The 18,984-nt window shown below is 35.1% G+C and overlaps 1 protein-coding gene across 2 annotated transcripts in view; it reads right to left on the bottom strand.

Moving 5' to 3' along the window:
- LOC136828439 (organic cation transporter protein-like) overlaps window positions 1–18,984 on the bottom strand; it is a 65,257-nt gene that overhangs the window by 5,753 nt on the left and 40,520 nt on the right. Inside the window, exons 2-10 of one of the 2 annotated variants that reach the window (XM_067086500.1) lie at window positions 16,360–16,449; window positions 13,852–13,957; window positions 12,887–12,992; window positions 10,039–10,142; window positions 9,304–9,449; window positions 8,789–8,957; window positions 5,949–6,087; window positions 3,638–3,744; window positions 2,686–2,945 (exon numbers count right to left, since the gene is read on the bottom strand). In XM_067086500.1, coding sequence (XP_066942601.1) covers window positions 2,686–2,945; window positions 3,638–3,744; window positions 5,949–6,087; window positions 8,789–8,957; window positions 9,304–9,449; window positions 10,039–10,142; window positions 12,887–12,992; window positions 13,852–13,957; window positions 16,360–16,449 — 1,227 coding nt within the window. The remainder of the gene's footprint in view (window positions 1–2,685; window positions 2,946–3,637; window positions 3,745–5,948; window positions 6,088–8,788; window positions 8,958–9,303; window positions 9,450–10,038; window positions 10,143–12,886; window positions 12,993–13,851; window positions 13,958–16,359; window positions 16,450–18,984) is intronic. The other variant, XM_067086501.1, reaches the window with a different exon arrangement.

Raw genomic sequence — 18,984 nt, 5'->3', positions numbered from 1 at the left:
GTTTTTTTTAATACAGAAGAGGAAAAAATGGTTCTCAAAGTTTTACTTCATACAGAAGAGGAAGAAATGGTTCCCAAAGTTTTACTTCATACAGAAGAGTTAGAAATGGTTCCCAAAATTCTACTTTATACAGAAGAGGAAAAAATGGTTCCCAAAGTTTTACTTCATACAGAAGAGCAAAAATGGTTCCTAATGTTTTACTTCATACAGAAGAGGCAAAAATGGTTCCCAAAACTTTACTTTATACAGAAGAAGAAAAAATGGTTCCAAAAATTTTATTTTATACAGAAAGAGAAATTATTCCCAAAATATTACCTGATACAGAAGAAAAAAATGGTTCCCAAAATTTTACTTTATACAGAAGAAGAAGAAATAGTTCCCAGAATTTTACTTTATACAGACGAGGAAAAAATGGTTCCCAAAATTTTACTTTATACAGAAGAAGGAAAAATGGTTCCCAGAATTTTACTTGATACAGAGGAAGAAAAAATGGTTCTCAAAGTTTTACTTCATATAGAAGAGTAAAAAATGGTTCCCAGAATTTTACTTGATACAGAGGAAGAAAAAATGGTTCTCAAAGTTTTACTTCATATAGAAGAGTAAAAAATGGTTCCCAAAGTTCTACTACATAAAGAAGAGGAAAAATAGTTCCCAAAATTTTACTTTATACAGTAAGGGAAAAATTTTCCCAAAGTTTTGCTTCATACAGAAGAGGAAGAAACGGTTCCAAATATTTTACTTTATACAGAAGAAAAAAATGGTTCCCAAAATTTTACTTTATACAGTAGAGGAAAAAATGGCTCCCACATTTTAGTTCACACAGAAGAGGAAAAAATGGTTCCCAAAATTTTACTTCTTATAGTAGAGGAAAAAATGGTTCCCAAAATTTTACTTCTTATAGTAGAGGAAAAAATGGTTCCCAAAATTTTACTTCTTATAGTAGAGGAAAAAATGGTTCCCAAAATTTTCTTCTTATAGTAGAGGAAAAAATGGTTCCCAAAATTTTACTTCTTATAGTAGAGGAAAAAATGGTTCCCAAAATTTTACTTCTTATAGTCGAGGAAAAAATGGTTCCCAAAACTTTACTTCATACAGAAGAGGAAGAAATAGTTAACAAATTTTACTTTATAGAGAAGGAGAAAAAATGGTTCTCACAATTTTACTTTATACATAAGAAGAAAAAAATAGCCAAAATTTCACTTCATATAGAAGAGGAATGAAAGGTTCTCAAAGTTTTACTTTATAGAGTAGAGGAAAAAATGGTTTTCAAAGTATTACTTCATACTGAAGAGGAAGAAATGGTTCCTAAAATTTTACTTTATACAGAAGAGGAAAAAATTGTTCACAAAGTTTTGCTTCATACAGAAGAGAAAGAAACTGTTCCAAAAATTTTACAGTATACAGAAAAATAAAAAATGGTCCCCAGAGTTTTACTTTATACAGTAGAGGAAGAAATGGCTCCCAAATTTTATTTCATACAGAAGAGGAAAAAATGGTTCCCACAATTTTACTTCATACATAAGAAAAAAAATGGTTCCTAAAATTTTATATTATACAGAAGAGGAAAAAATGGTTCCCAAAATTTGACTTTACACAGAAGAAGAGAAAATGGTTCCCAAAATTCTACTTTATACAGAAGAAAAAATGATCCCCAATATTTTACTTCATACAGAAGAAAAAATGGTTCCCAAAATTTTACTTCATACAGAAGAGGAAGAAATGGCCCCAAATTTTACTTTATACATAAGAAGAAAAAATAGCCAAAATTTCACTTCATATAGAAGAGGAAAAAACGGTTCTCAATGTTTTACTTTATAGAGTAGAAGAAAAAATGGTTCCCCAAAATTTTATTTCATACAGTAGAGGAAAAAATGTTTTCAAAGGTTTACTTCATACAGAAGAGGAAAAATGCTTCCCAAATTTTATTTCATACAGAAGAGAAAGTAATGGTTCCCAAATTTTTACTTTATACAATAGAGGAAAAATTGGTTCCCAAAGTATTATTTCATAGAGAAGAGGAAAAAATGGTTCCCAAAGTTTTATCTATATAGAAGAGGGAAAAATGGTTCCCCAGAATTATACTTCATACTGAAGAGGAAAAATTAAAATGGTTCCCAAAATTTTACCTTATACAGAAGAAGAAAAATGGTTCCCAAAATTTTAATTTATATAGAGATAGAAATGGTTCCTTAAATTTTACTTTATACAGAAGAAAAAACGGTTCCCAAAATTTTACTTTGTACAGAAGAAGGAAAAATGGCTCCCAAAATTTTACTTTATACAAAAGAAGGAAAAGTGGCTCCCAAAATTTTACTTTGGTTCCCAAAGTTTTACTTCATACAGAAGAGGGAGAAATGTTTCTCAAAATTTTACTTTATACAGAAAAAGAAAAAATGGCTCTCAAATTTTACTTTATACTGTAGAGGAAAACAAATGGTTCCTAAAGTTTTACTTCATACAGAAGTCGAAAAAATGGTTCTCAAAGTTTTACTTCATGCAGAGAGAAAAAATGGTTCTGAAATTTTTACTTTATACAGTAGAGGAAAAAATGGTTCTCAGTAATCTGCCCAGTCGCCCTCAGGCAAACGGTCTTAACTTTGCATGAGCCTTTGGGAGTTTATGACAAGGGTAATTGTAATGTAATCATCTACAGGTGTTCATGGTGGGTGGAACTAAGGACCTTACCATCAGGGATGAAGGCTAGAGCCAGCAGCGAAACACCACTGACACAGAAACCAAAGATGGTCGTTTTTTTCCGGCCGAACTTCTGTATGACCGGTGCAGTGATGGAATAGGCAGGAATTTCCATAAGTCCAGTGAGGACCATATAAATGAAAGGGTCTGCGCTGAAATTGGTGCCGTTGAGACTTAGGCCATAGAAGACGGTGGCCACGATGAAGTAATCCACGCACATGAAGACAGTGATTAGACTGATTTTCCTCGTGCTGGTTTCGTTTTGGAGGAAAGACAAAAAAATAATATTTAAAAATGTAGTGCCACGAGGGAAATAGAATTTTCCCTCTGTTTTCAAGATTTAGTTCTTAACAAATATTTTGTTAAAGATTTCAGATCATCACATGACGTTCTTCATAATGTTTTAAGTCTTTTTTTAATTAAAGAACAAGAATGGGTAGGTGTAGAAGTTTCCTGTATTAAGTACCCAAAGACGCCTGAAGTATTCAGGCAAAAAAATTATTATATATACATATATATATATATATATATATATATATATATATATATATATATATATATATATATATATATATATATATATATATATATATATATATATATATATATATATATATATATATATATATATGTATATATTCATTATATGGCTGACAATCAACAGAGAAGTTGATCATGTTTAAAGAATTGCGAAACTGGACCAGTAATCTCACTGCGCAATAATGAAAGATTTCATCCATTCATTTACAAACCTAAGCTACAAATGGATAGAAAAGAATGCAATCTAATACAAAAAGTCTTTCTAGTTCATCAATAGTACAAAAGGGAGAGCTTGTGAGCCAACAGTACTAGGCGGTACACTTGGCCCATTCTCCCAAACAAACCCTCAGAGCGACGAAGCGAACAATGTTGAACGTAAATGCAAAAGGTTAGGTTATTTTACCTGCAAAGAAGAGGCCTCGACAGATTACTAAGCTTCTTGCGAACTCTTGAGGAGTTGGTTTGAGCAGATGATGCCGCATCTTTGGGAGACTCACTGTCCTTCTTTGCCTTTTGAAAAAGGAATAATAATAATAATAATAATAATAATAATAATAATAATAATAATAATAATAATAATAATGGAGAAGCAAATCCACAGTTATGTATCTGTGCATATATTTAAAGACGAATCGGTATAGATAGCTTTGGGGAACTTGTTCGGTTCCCCTTTTCAATCTGACGCGTTGATGTAGCACTCCAACCAAGTAAACATAAAAGGACTCAAAACAAGCGAAGTTGTTTATAAACTATGGAACCGGTCGTCAAACATAGATCAGGCAATGCCGTCGTTTTCTGATGAAAGTCCCGCCAGTCGTCTGGAACGTCTAATTGGTCCTTGCCCGATGCGGTCGTTTTGCTGGTCATCATGACTAGACATGATCATGACTGCCTAGCATCCGAGGAAAGTCCCGTGAGGTTTTTCAAAATCTTTCCTCGATTCTAGGTCTTCGGCATCGTTCTGGCCTCTTATTTCAAGCTAGCTAGGCTTATGTGTCACCCTTCTTTGTGGCAAAACTTCAAGAAAGTAGTAAATAACATGATTCAAAATGAAGATTAAGATACAAGACAATAGTCCTAAACCGTTGACGAGCCAAGTGACGGCTCAAGTTATGGCAGTGTATAGGCGCCATCCGGGCTAGAGTCCAAAGAGTAATCCACGCCAACACAGCATTTCTTGTCAATGTTCACGAAGATGACTCAGAAAAGATTCTTAATTCAGAGAACCGCAGTCAGATGTAGCTAACGAGACAACAATATCATAATATTCTTTATTCTTAAAACCTTTAATATACTTCCTGGAAATAAAGTTGTTGGTGAATTTATCTCCCTGTGTAAAAGATTGATTGCCTTCCATACACAAACCACTGTCTATCGCCGCGCCCTCCACTAGTCTTCTTATGCCAACATCTTTACTCCTAAATATTACTTTAGATTCTGCCCAGTTTATGCGTTGGTCGATAGTGGTTTGTCTATGGAAGGCAATAAATCTTTTATACAGGGAGATAAATTCACCAACAACTTTATTTCCAGGAAGCATATTAAAGGTTTTAAGAATAAAGACCATTATGATAGTGTTGTCTCGTTAGCCTCATCTGATGCGGCTGTTGTCTCTCTTTCTGCCGTTCTGGTATCTCGGTTACTTCCAGTAACCGATGTTGCAGGCACCTCCTGTGCAGTTGATGACCAGCAAAACGACCGCATCGAGCAAGGACCAATTAGACCCTCCAGACGACTGGCGGGACTTTCATCAGAAAACGACGGCATTGCCTGATCCATGTTTGACGACCGGTTCCTTAGTTTATAAACAACTTCGCTTGTTTTGAGTCCTTTTATGTTTACTTGGTTGGAGTGCTACATCAACGCGTCAGATTGAAAAGGGGAACCGAACTAGTTCCCGAAAGCTATCTATACTGATTCATCTTTAAAAATATGTACATATAAATAACTGTGGATTTGCTTCTCCATTTTAAGACTCATGCTACTATGAGTATTTTTAAAATAATAATAATAATAATAATAATAATAATAATAATAATAATAATAATAATAATAATAATAATAATAATAATAATAATAATTATAGACCAATAATTACTAGAAGTACTGTTAATCTTAACAACAGATTAGTGTTGTTCTTTTACTATAATTTTTAAGACATGCCATTAACCTTGGCAGTAATAATCAACGTAACAGGTTACACTCATAACCACTATTCTGGCTTCAGAATCTGCTTTTAATATGGATATATTTTAATTATCATGTAGGCTGCTGTTGTCAAAAAAAGGCATCGGAAAATGTGGGGAGTAAAATTGATTTACGATGCAATTAAAAAAGTAAAGAAAACATCTGACCCAGAAATGTACCTTAGAATCTATTTTGTATTGAAACAATTTGCAAGCAGATATAAAAGACAGCCTAAAACATGCCAACGTCTTCCCTGTACCATCTCTGAACTAAGAGAGGGGATCCCAGTTCGTGGAAGCAGTGACGATGATTCGGGAGCATAGTTAGAACTTGTCCGTTTGAGTGCATTTGGATTAATTGCCCGTTTCAATGATCTACCTAAGATAACTTATTGAAATTCTTAATGGAAATGTGGTATTGTACGTGTATGTTTGTGTGTGTGTGCAATTATTTACACACCAGCCAAGACTTGACCCGATTTCCACCCTATTATAAAAAGAAGAGCGCCCATTCGGAGTAAACAATACCTCTTCTTCTATCTCCTGCATGAGAGACCGCAGCTCATCCTCAGGGGGCAGTTTGGAATTGTTCCAACGCGCAGCTTTCTTCAACACTTTCATTGCTTTCTCGTGCTGTCCTTTTGTGATCAGCCAACGTTCCAGACGACTGGCGGGACGAAAAACGACTTGCCTGGATCAGAAAAATAAACAACGGTTTTGAGTCCTTTTATGTTTACTTGGTTGGAGTACATCAACGCGTCAGATTGAAAAGGGGAACCAACTGTTCATCTTTAAAAATAAGTACATATACATAACTGATTTGTTTCCTCCAAAGACTATCTAGCGATTCAGACGACTGTCCATAAAACTGGAAGTAATAATAATAATAACAACAACAACAACAACAATAATAATAATAATAATAATAATAATAATAATAATAATAATAATAATAATAATAATAATAATAATAATAATAATAATAAATTCCAGAGGGCATGGAAGATATCCAGGGAGACTGATTTGAAAAAAAGTCATTTAGGAGTTCGCATGTCTGGGGGATGGATGTCACTACTTATATATCGGGATGACAACTACCACATTGTCAAAATGTGTCTCGTGTTATCAACAAGAAGGTGCCACATTCAACCATTACAACTATGAACACCAGAGAAGACTGGTAAGGGATGAGTTGATTAATGCTGTAAAGATTATAGACACAGGAACAGAGAGCCAATGCCTCCGGTTTCTTGAAGCATTGCACATCATGGGAAAAAATTCAGCATAAATAACGTTAAAGAAACTGAATTTCTCCCGACAATCATCAGGAGAAACAGCCGAAACCAGCCGGCGTCAAATACCATTGAGGCGGAGATAGAGAGAGAGAGAGAGAGAGAGAGAGAGAGAGAGAGAGAGAGAGAGAGAGAGACTTACAAACACCTTCACACTGGAGCGAACCATTACACCGGTAATACCAGCGGGGGATACACCAGTAGAAACCTCTATCCTCCACGATTAATACAGCCAAGTATAGGTTCGAACTCCTACGGGCTGTACAACGTCGATCCCCCGAGGCGAACACCGACCAGTGAAAATTCGACCCACCAAGACATCAATCCAGCCTTCCTGCTATAAATACCTGTCCACCTTCTAATTTCATACATTCTCTCATTAGATGACCACCTGCGTGTGCGTCGAGGCGTAAGAGTAAAATAATCAACAACAACAACAACAACAAATAAATAATAATAATAATAATAATAATAATAATAATAATAATAATAATAATAATAATAATAATGAAAAGAGAGTAACAATAGAATTATTCTTAAGAATAATTCTGTTGCTACTCTCTCTCACAGGGGCCCTTCCCTCACCTCTAGTTGGAAAGCTTTTCACGATGAAGTTACCTTTCGTTTAGAATGATTTAAACACAATTGCTTTCCTGCAAGGTAGTTTTTATGCTGTTCTGTTCTCTTTGTCATTGCCTTTACAGTTTGACCGATATGAAAGTTATCAAAAGACATGAAATTCGGTATACACACTCTTTTGTATTGTCGGGCGAGTTCTTTCTAAGTACATGTTTCACTGTTGTATTGTTTTTAAATGCTACCTTAACGCCCAGCAATCCTACAAGGGTGTGTAGCCTGTACTGAATTCCATGTAAGTCTTGCGGTAACCTTCATGTAGGTCAAACGGGAAAAAACACTGGAAAACAGAATAGAACAGCATGAAAAATATGCAAAACCTGCACAGGTGAACAGTGGAAATTTTATACAAGTTAGTGAGAAAGGTCATACAATCAACTGGACAGGAGCGACAAAGATAGTTTATTCTAATTATGCACTGGAAAGAAAAATCTTTGAGTCCAGTTTTATAAAAGAAAGTTTATAAGAACATGAATATCAGTCACGGCATGTATTAATTCGTTCCATTAACTTCAAAAGAAATATGCAAGAAGTTCATTTTAAAGAAGGTATCTGCGAGACAGGAAAAATAGAAACAGGCTTCATCTAGTTAATCGGTTTTGTAAAAAGTCAACCTGTCACTGATGAGGAAGGACTCCGCCTACAAAACACCTGTCACTGCAAATACTTGGTTTCCAGTAGTTTGTAAGTTCGTATGTACTGTCTTGCTGGCATGAAAATGTTAAATTTCTACCACCTGTTATCAGTCCTCTGAAGATGGCTTGGCAATAAAAAGCTGACACAAATCAGATTTATAGCTACTGTTCATTTCGTCCTAGTGGTGATGATTACAGCTGTTTTTCATTTACATACATACTAGTGGTATATGTATGTATATATATACATATATACATACATACATATATACATACATACATACATACATACATACATACATACATATATACATATGTATGTATATAATAATAATAATAATAATATATATAATAATAATAATAATAATAATAATAATAATAATAATAACAATAATAAAATCTAGTTGGCAAAATATTTCAGAACACCCTGCATATCACTATATATATATATATATATATATATATATATATATATATATATATATATATATATATATATATATATATATACATATATACATACATACATATACATATGTATGTATATAATAATAATAATAATAATAATAATAATAATAATAATAATAATAATAATAATAATAATAATAATAATAATAATAATAATAACAATAATAAAATCTAGTGAGCAAAATATTTCAGAACACCCTGCACAACTTTATCATTATCGTTTTTACAATAAGGCTGCTGCCTTTTCATGATCGTTTTCCAGCTTGCAGCAACTGATAGAGAATAAATACTGCTATTAAACCTTAGTATCTCAAAAACATCTGTGGAGACTACTCACTAAAGGACTGGGAAAAGAATGAGGTTTGGGAGGGACACAGCCAGCTGAAGGGTCCTCCAGTCTCGTATAAAATAGGCCATCCCTCCCCACGCCATAGTGCCGAACGCCCACGGAAGCGCCGTCAGAATACCCACGAAAGACCTCAGCCGCATTTCGGTGACTTCCATCGCTGAGGGGTTAAAGGTTAACGATTCATTTTGTTGTATTCATCACTATATATTATCTCCATAGCTGAGGTTTGAATCATCGCAGGAGGCTTGGATTTATCATACTCAATCTTCGATAATAATTGACATAAATTAACGACACCTGTGAGGTGGCTTCCATCCTGAATGATGATAATAATAAAGTGCAAGATCCCCAGGTAAAAGGTTTAAAACAGTGATCTGCAAGAAGTGATGTCTGTCATCCCTCAGACATCACATATTTGAGGAGAGATCGGTATGAGGCATAAAACAGTCTTCTCAGGCTGTTGTGCCCTATTTGGGAAAACAGGGGGCTCAAGCGAAACTTACTCAGGGTGTAAAACGTGGGAATATTCACGAATCCAACGATAAATCGGAACACCAGGATGGCGTAGATGTTGTGCAGGAAGGCGATGCCGCTGCTGCACACTGTGAAGGTCACTAATGTGACCACGACTACGATCTTTCTGCCAAATCTGAGGAAGCGGCCAAAAAAGAATCCCACCTGTACTTGTTTTTAGTGTTTATTTTCTAATATATCTTAGTAAGGGGACCAATCAGACAGTTTCAAAATGTATCAAAGCTGAATCCCTTAATGTAATTATGGAATGCACAAGATATATGCGATGCTGCAAAAGTTACTTCAAACTGATCGAATCAATAAATTTATCTAACAAATGTAAAAGAAATTTAAGGGTTTAATATTTCACTGCTCTGGTTTCTGGGGAGTATTTACAGTTGAAAACATTTCCTAAACGTCAAAATTCTAGTGTTTAGAACTGATAAACAAAGCCTAAATAATGAATAGCTTGGAATCATTCCCATTCATATGCCTAGAGCAATATACCGAAAGGCCAGCTGACACCTTCAGAAGGATTAGTTGTTCCAACAAGAAACTCAGCAATATTTAAAGGTAATAAATGTGACAGGTGAGGCCGTGGTGCTCTATTAAAATTAACAAGAAGACGTATAACAAAACATAGTCCTGTGGATTCCCATAGATGGTCAGAGAAGAATTTTTACGGGCCCGTTTACTCAGAAGATTCATCCGCTTTTAGGAGTTACCTGTCAGCAAAATATCCACCAATGACGGGACTGACGAAGGTGCCAAACATCTTGATACTTTGGTACGTTGCTCTCAGGTACTCGCGATCACAAACTAAATTGAACTGACAGGAAAAAAAAAGAAAACAGGGAAAATAAGATAAATCCTATGTTACTCAGTACTGGATGAATAATGCCTTAGTATTACAAAGTCTTGAGGCAAGGCAAAGAAAAGGGAAAATGAGGTGAATAATTTCAACAGCTTGACCAATTCCATAGGGTTGAGATGCGCAGAAGACTGCTAAGGCAACAGTTGATGGTATTACGAGCGACACGCTGCAGTGAGATGTTGGAAGTGTGACTGAGTGGCTGTCCAGGGTGCGAGATGTGTCTGGATGAGTGACAAGTTTCGGAGGAATGGCTGAGAGAAATCAAGTATTGTACGGTATGTAAGAAAAGGCGATAAAGGAGACTAAGACTGATCCGGCAATAGCGTTAATAAATATATCAGAAAAGGTTCACGTGGGATTCTGACTTTGAATGTAGAAAGATGTGAGAAGGATTGATAGAACTGTGTGTAGAGTGAGCATATCAGTTTTTGTTAGTAATCAATGACATGAAGAGCGAAAATGGAGAACAAAGTTGCGCGGGGTAACGAGGGACCTACATAAAAATTGCGCTAAAATTGACCGAGGAAACGTGAAGGCTGCAGAGGACACGAGAGACAGCAGACGAGTTACTGAGAGCATTCAGAAGTTCTTAATGTGCAGGCGAACCGTGAGTTAGAATAATTATGTCAGCAGAGAATGGCAAGGTTAATGTAAACCGTGTGTTAGAATAATTATTTCAGCAGAGAGTGGCTGGGTTAGTGTAAAAGTGAACTGAGACGATATGTGCCATTTCTCCATGGTTGTTTAGTTTATTTACGGTTGGGTAATGGAAATTTGATCGCTTTCGCTGAAGTTCATGGCTATGTTATAATACCCATTCTGATGTCATTTTGAGGCTCATTACTTGTAGTTTATCATGGTACGTTACAAATGCAAAATGAAATGTCAAAATGGCGATTTAACGCGAACAAAACATGAGCCTTCTGAGTAGGTGCATGAAGCATTCTGTGTTGTGGAAGTTTTCTGCACAGGGCGTTCAGCCAGGGCCGTCTTAACAGCATTATAGGCCTATGGGGCAAAGCAGTACACTGGGACCCCTACCTACACAACCACTCACAGGAATAAAAATGTAATTGGTCGATAAAATTAAACATGTATTTACCGTATTGGTACTTCCAACAAAATCAGTATAAACAACTTGTCCATTCACATATCACAGACTATCATCACCTGGTTCTTATTACTGCATCATAAATCTTGAATAACTACTACGTGCTTGCTCTACAAGTGTTCCTGTTGGATCTTAGATTCAATCTCTAATAGCCAATAGCATATAGGCCTACATATAACCAGTATAATTGCTATTAACTGTCAAGTGAGTTGAAGTGACGTAAACATATGTTTTACGTTGCGTAGTGCGTGAGATCCGTACGCCAATGCACGTGAGGTGCAGAGGTGACCGTGATGCTAAATCAGGGGAGAATGCCAGTGTCCACTTGTAATACATCAACCATTTATAGTTTAGTATAGTATAGTATTTACTTATTCATAGCAAGTCACAGCACACATAGATTAGCATGGGGCCCCTGTGCTCATGGGGTATTTCTTATTTTTGAAAGTAGGAAAATCCACAATTGACCTAACTTTATCCTCATTCACTCTAACCTCCTCTTTAGAGATGACATGACCTAAATGTACTATCTGCTTCTTCAGAAAATTACTCTTAGCTAATTTTATCTTCAAACCCGCTAACCTAAGCCTCCTAAAAACTTCCCTAAGAATCTCTAAATGTTCCTCTACAGAATCAGTGGCAACTAATATATCATCCATGTATACGAAAATGCACTTCCCCAACATCCCGGGCAACTGCCCAACGTGCCCATGCGATAAGACGGCCCTGTGTTCACCCACAATTCAGCAATTGAAGTATGAGTATATCATTAACAAAAATGTCTCGTTTCTCTTTGGAGCCTCATCCTTGTGGGCAAAACGATTTGATGTTCAATATGTGTGTATGTATGTGTATATATTACAATAATCCTTTTCCCCCAACATGGATGGCTCTAGAGAAAAACTGGACAATGGTCACTGACTCATTTTTCCATCAAATGCGGAAAACTTCTAGATATACTGTACAAGGCCTTCTTGGTTCACGGTACATAAGAGTGTCCGAGTAAAGTTCCCTCCATGGCAGTGAAAGTGTCTCCCCCCCCCCCAACCACCCGTGTATTTAAATAAATAACGAATCACTTTCACGCGTGTTGGAAGGACGGTCGTGCATGAGTTGTCGAATTGCAACTGTAGTGAAAGTATATGAATATTATTACTTTTCTCTCTGAACGATGTGTGGTATTGATAAGGGTTGGTGTGTGTCTGTGTGTGTGAAATCATTTATTCATATTTTGTTTTTAGACGGACAGGTTATTTGTATCTCACTGTACTTATTCGGTCATCTACTTTGGCCACCTCATCTTTCTTTGAACTATATTTTGTTAAGACTCATTACAGATTCTTAATCACAAAAAAAAAAATGGTTTGGCTACCTGAAATGAGATGATTCTAAAACAATGTAAAGTTCACAGTTACAAAGAAAATTGCAAATCGAACAAATGCTTTATTGCAGAAAATTAAACAATATATATATATATATATATATATATATATATATATATATATATAGAATGAGAGAGAGAGAGAGAGAGAGAGAGAGAGAGAGAGAGAGAGAGAGAGAGAGAGAGAGAGAGTGAGAGTGCTTTTACCTCGCTCGTCGTAGTTGAAGAAAAGATAGACTTGTCGTAATCCCAACTGGTGCAAGGCAGTTCCTGCACCTCGCCGGATGCGTTTACTTTGTACGAGCAGTTATTTCTGGAACATGGAAATGTAAATCAGGACAAAAATCGGGAAACCCGGTGATAATGTTTCACAGAAGCTTATGTAATTCTGTCATTTTAATTGTTTACTGTTTTTCTTCTTTAACAGCATCTGAGAAAAGAAAAATAAGTTCATTAATCCAATATTAATAATATCCTCTCTTGCAGCTCAAGGCAATATGCAGAGAAAGACAATGTAAAATACAATACACTACACAAAATTTACGTAAATGAGAAGAGAAAACGATGTAAGGTTACACCCAAACATTGCTTATAATAATAATAATAATAATAATAATAATAATAATAATAATAATAATAATAAATAATAATAATAATAATAATAATAATAATAATAATAATAACAGTATACAAGTTAATTTTCAGCTAGAGACCATCATCTCCATAAAATCTAGACCATTTTTTCTATGCACTGGCAGTCGTGTAGTTGTCACTAGCGCCTTTTCAAAAACATCCATTCCTGGAGAAGAAGAAACTTTTGCAATAAGCTTTCCTGTCAGTCTAGGCAGAAATAAAATTCCTAAACATACTTATGCAACAAATGAGGATGAGAAGTCACCAGGTACTGCCCACACTTTACTATAGAACACTAGGCCTACCCAGTCGACACCACCCCCTATTAGTTGAGATGAAGCTGAGCGCTCTACATCTTATCAAGTTTCAACCGAAACAGGACTCTAGGTTACAAGATTTACGTCTGAAAACCAGAGAAAAGCTTAGAACTTGGAATTTGGTGTGCGTGTGTGTGTGTGTGTATGTGAGAGAGAGAGAGAGAGAGAGAGAGAGAGAGAGAGAGAGAGAGAGAGAGAGAGAGATCTAGTTTCTACACTCACTCCGAAACCGTAACATTGCTGAGATTCTCCGGTGGACGACATTGGAATCCAACGCTTGGAGCAATGTAAGCACCGCTCAGACTTTGAAAGGGAATCAGGAAGAACCCTAGAAAGATAAGAAATAATAATAATAATAATAATAATAATAATAATAATAATAATAATAATAATAATAATAATGAGGAACAAGGATGGGACGTAAGCGCTATTTTTTCCTAGGGCTAATAAAATGCTTTGGTTTGTTTTATGTGATGAATATGAATGTATTGACGTCCTTTTAAGATCTTGCAAATATATCTAAACTTAGTGCACACAACACACACACACACAACACACACACACACACACACACACACACACACATTATATATATATATATATATATATATATATATATATATATATATATATATATATATATATATATATATATATATATATATATATATTCTGTTAAAACAGAAATCCATCTGATAAAAGGAGCCCATAAAAACACCAAAAAGGTAGAAAGTTACAGCTATATTTTCGGAGACAGTGTCTGCCTCCCTCAGCAGGAAGGCAATGAATGAAATAAGAATTACAGAGCAGTGGCATTTATACCAATGAAGGAATATTCCAGAAGTCCACCACTCCTGTTGACAGCTTCTCCTTAATCTTCTTAACCGCTGGTTGGAGGAAAATTTTATCTATCAGATCTGAATCCCAGGCTCCTTTTGAAAGGTTCATTGTATTTCCTTGTTTAATCGGTGCTGATTATATCATCTGGCTTTTGAACCGACGATTGTTGCTATAAATTATATGTGACATATTCCAGTTTATTTTGTGATTATGATTGTTTATGTGGTTAAAAACAGCTGAGCTCTGTTATCCATACCTTACTGAACGTTTATGTTGTATTAGTCTTTGGGGGAATAATTTACCTGTAAAACCAATGTTAGGATTGGTCACAGTCAAGGCAAGGGATTTTGTATACTCCTGTGTCTTTGGGTACTGGCCTTTGTTGGACATTGATTAGGGATTTGGCTAAGGTATTTGTGTAGGTAAAAACAAAAGGGTTAGAGTTTCCAAATGTCTGTGTGGATGTCTTAATCCTGACCAGGTGTGGGGTTTGGATTTTATTGTTGGGCATCTCTCTGGTCATGTTTTGAGGGGGTTGATAGAAAATTATGCTTGCTTTGTGGATTGCTTTCTCAATTGTATGGTCATTCCACTTTAAAGATGACATGCTTACAGATTAGTTCAAATTCCTTTTCTAGGAATTTTGATCCGTAAGGCTCTTAGGAACAAATTGCTGGCTATGCCAATCTTGATAGAAATATCACGATAACTAAAATAGTGAATGTATGAAAGTGAAAATGTTGGTTTTCGGTATACGATACATTTGTATTTGTCGTGTCTCTAATTATTAAAACGTCAGTAAATGGAATTTTGTTGTTTGTTTCCCATTCAACTTTGAATTTGATGCTGGGCACTAATGCATTTAATTTTGAAAGAAATTCGTTGAAATTGCCCCACCTATCATCCCAAAACGTTAGGATATCATCTACATATCTCATCCACAGCATGGATACGAAATCCCTTGCCTTGACTGTGACCAATCCTACATCGGTTTTACAGGTAAATCACTCCCTCAAAGACTAATACAACATAAACGTTCAGTAAGGTATGGACAACAAAGCTCAGTATTTTTAACCACATAAACAATCACTAATCACAAAATAAACTGATATATGTCGCGTATAATTTATAGCAGCAATTGTCGGTTCAAGAGCCAGATGATAGAATCAGCACTGATTAAACAAAGAAATATGATGAACTTCTCAAAAGGAGCCTGGGATTCAGATCTTCCTCCAAGGAGAAGCTCTGTATCCCAGGTTCCTTTTGAGAGGTTCATCATATTTCTTTGTTTAATCAGTGCTGATTCTATCATCTGGCTCTTGAACAGACAATTGCCGCTATAAATTATACGCGACATATTTCAGTTTATTTTGTGATTAGTGATTGTTTGTGTGGTTAAAAATAGCTGAGCTTTCTTTCGAAATTAAATGCATTAGTGCCCAACATCAAATTCATTTATTGCCTGCGTGTTGACGGACACAGATAGTGTCTCCGAAATATAGCTATAACTTTCTACCCTTTTGGTATTTTTATGGGTTCCTTTTATTATTATTATATATATATATATATATATATATATATATATATATATATATATATATATATATATATATATATATATATATATATATATATATGTGTGTGTGTGTGTGTGTGTGTGTGTGTGTGTTGGGTGTGTGCGTGTGTGTTTCTTTCTTACTTTATGCTCTCTCTCTTTTGCACTTTATATCCCTTTTTTATATTTTACAGCTTTGTATTTTGCCTTTCTTACTGTCCTCATATTTATGTTCATTTTTGTCTTCACTACATAAACGACCTCGTTTGCCCTCTTTTCTGTATCTGGTAACAAATTGATTGAATGACTGACATAAGGAGTTACTGTATACTTACACGTCGAAGCGAACATGAAGTACATGATATTCCATTTCGATGTCTTCAGGTTACTGAGGAGCTCGTCGAATTTCGTGTTACTCATGTTGGCTGAAGCACAAGAGAAAATAAAGATGTTTAGAATGGGATTCCGAGAAGTAAAGAACACCAAAACGTCTACAATTCCCGGATGGAAAGCTATCACTCTGCAGTTAATTTACAACATCGTTATAAGACTTTTATTTTTTTCCCTCGCATCCAGGAGTTTTAACTCGCTTCAAGAAGATGGCCTACAACTGTCAGAGAGACAGTCGAATGATTCTTTTACAGCGACACACCAGACTAAACTGCTTTAATCTAGTTTGGGCACTGCAGTAGAGTTGCCAGATCATTTTTCTAAAAAGCTGAACATTTTCTTACAAAGATATGTAGAAATCTTAGATATGAAATGAAATCCTTAAAAATAATCTGCAAGATACCCAGTTTATTCATACACACTGTTTCGTGTATTTACATATAATGAGGATGAAATTTGGACAAATTAAAGAACATTCAATCAATACTACTGTTAACTCCAAAACACAACCAAAATAATACAGGGCGTTTCCTAATTTGATACTGTTAACAAAAATTAAGGGAGTATACTACAACTTGTTTTACGCTACTAAACATATTCAGAACAAAACCGGTTACCAGCGATTCCTGTGGAATACAAATCAGGAAATTTGAAGACAACAAGACAACAAAATTATAATTTCTACATTTCTTGGCCGTCACACTTACTTTGAATGACTATGCATTATAACATTAAATTTCAAAGGATGATTTTTCGTGAAATGTTAATAGCTATCTGCTTTAAGTTTCCAAATACTTACTTTAATAACCAAAGTTGACATTTTCACACACAAAAAAATCATAACTAAAGTGATATTTAATTGCGCAAACATTTCTACCAAATCAGAGATATGTGAAGGATCAGTGAAAAAAAAAAAAAGAGTAATCAGTGGTCTTCCATCAGGAACATATTTACAAAACATTCAGTTCTGCGTATGTCAGGAGAGAGGCACACACTAAAAACAATAATAAATACGTCCCTGATCTTTGGTCTCTCAGGAATAAAACCGCATTTACGTGTACATCCCCTGGTTACTTATATAATTATATCAACATCCCAAAATAACAGCTAAATGATGGTGCAATCTCTCATAACACTGCTATGACCTTTTCCCTTCGTAAGGCAACACATGAAAACATTTTCTAGGCTCTGCGATCGATTTCCACCTTTCTGGACCAATGCACACTTTTATGACTGCATCACACTACATGACACATCACACATTAATGCAGGAATAACAAGTTCGTTATCTGTTCCGACAAAGAAATTGTAAAAAACTGCACCAGCAATGCATATTCTATTTCAATCCTTAAAGCACTGAAACATAAAGATTAAATTTGCCTGCTATTTCTGAAATGCCACCTGCCCTCCTAAAGTATTTACTTTTAGATCCGGAATCGCGTACACATAAGGGCGAACAACTTATATTAACATTATTTTCCAAGATTTTGTAAATATTTTTCATTTTGGAGCAACAGTTTTATGGATTAGGGAAGAGACTGCTAAAAATCTGCAGATTTTAAAGGAAAAGTATGAAAATTTGAAACACTAGAAAAATCTGTAGATTTCAGATTTCTCTGTAGATCTGGCAACATTGTTGCAAAAGCAAAGAGACACAGATACACAAATTGTCAATACCAGATAGTAGTAAACACTTAATATTCTAATAAACAACAACCATCACCATTTAAATTGAAAACTGTATGCAAAAAACAATTACTTATCTTATTATCTCATATTTGTAACAGAATAAACTCCATAAATTGCATTTGAAAACAAAAAAGCAGCCCTCTTCTTCTCTCGTATGCAACACTTAGTTCGGTAAGGTAAACACTTTATTTAGCGTAAAATACATTGTATTATTCACAAAAAAGTAAACCCCTTTTTTCTCTCATATGCAACACAACATGATAATGTACACAGTTTTATCAAAATAACAATTCTAAGAACACTACAAAAATACTTTTTACTCCATACATGTACGCGACTGGCATCGGGTTTGTCCTGCCGGGACCAGCGCACGCAGATGACTAGCTCTACGCAATTTCGAGAGGGCAGTCCTGTAGTGAGTTTCCACCCTTTGATTTAGATCGTGTTAAAGCATGGCACCAAGTAAAGGAAGATTAGTGCAATAATGAGAATACGAACATGAAATTTGCAAGAGAAAGCGTAAAGTATGAGTGAAGGAAGTCATGGCTGAGAAAGAGAGAAAAGAAATTATTTAAGAATGACTGATGATGCCTTCGGAGACATTTTATTCTAAATTTTATTATACTCCTTTATGCTACTGTATATTTCATCTTTTTCTAGTACTCAATGACATTTTATTGTAGGCTACTGTATTTCAGATGGTTTTGTTAGCGTAGGCTACAGTATAGCGAGATATTTCACATATATATCAAAATGGAGGCAAATGCAGGTGCACAGATATGCACAATGAGCCTTAAACGTACATATTTGTACGTCTGTATCATTGAACAAGTTAGGAATTAAATTTTATATTGAAAAAAGAACAGTGATTTTATTTTTAT

Source organism: Macrobrachium rosenbergii, chromosome 42, assembly GCF_040412425.1.
Source record: "Macrobrachium rosenbergii isolate ZJJX-2024 chromosome 42, ASM4041242v1, whole genome shotgun sequence".
NCBI lineage: Eukaryota > Metazoa > Arthropoda > Malacostraca > Decapoda > Palaemonidae > Macrobrachium > Macrobrachium rosenbergii.
Note: the sequence above shows the minus strand (reverse complement) of the source record. Positions and strands in the feature narration are given on the sequence as shown.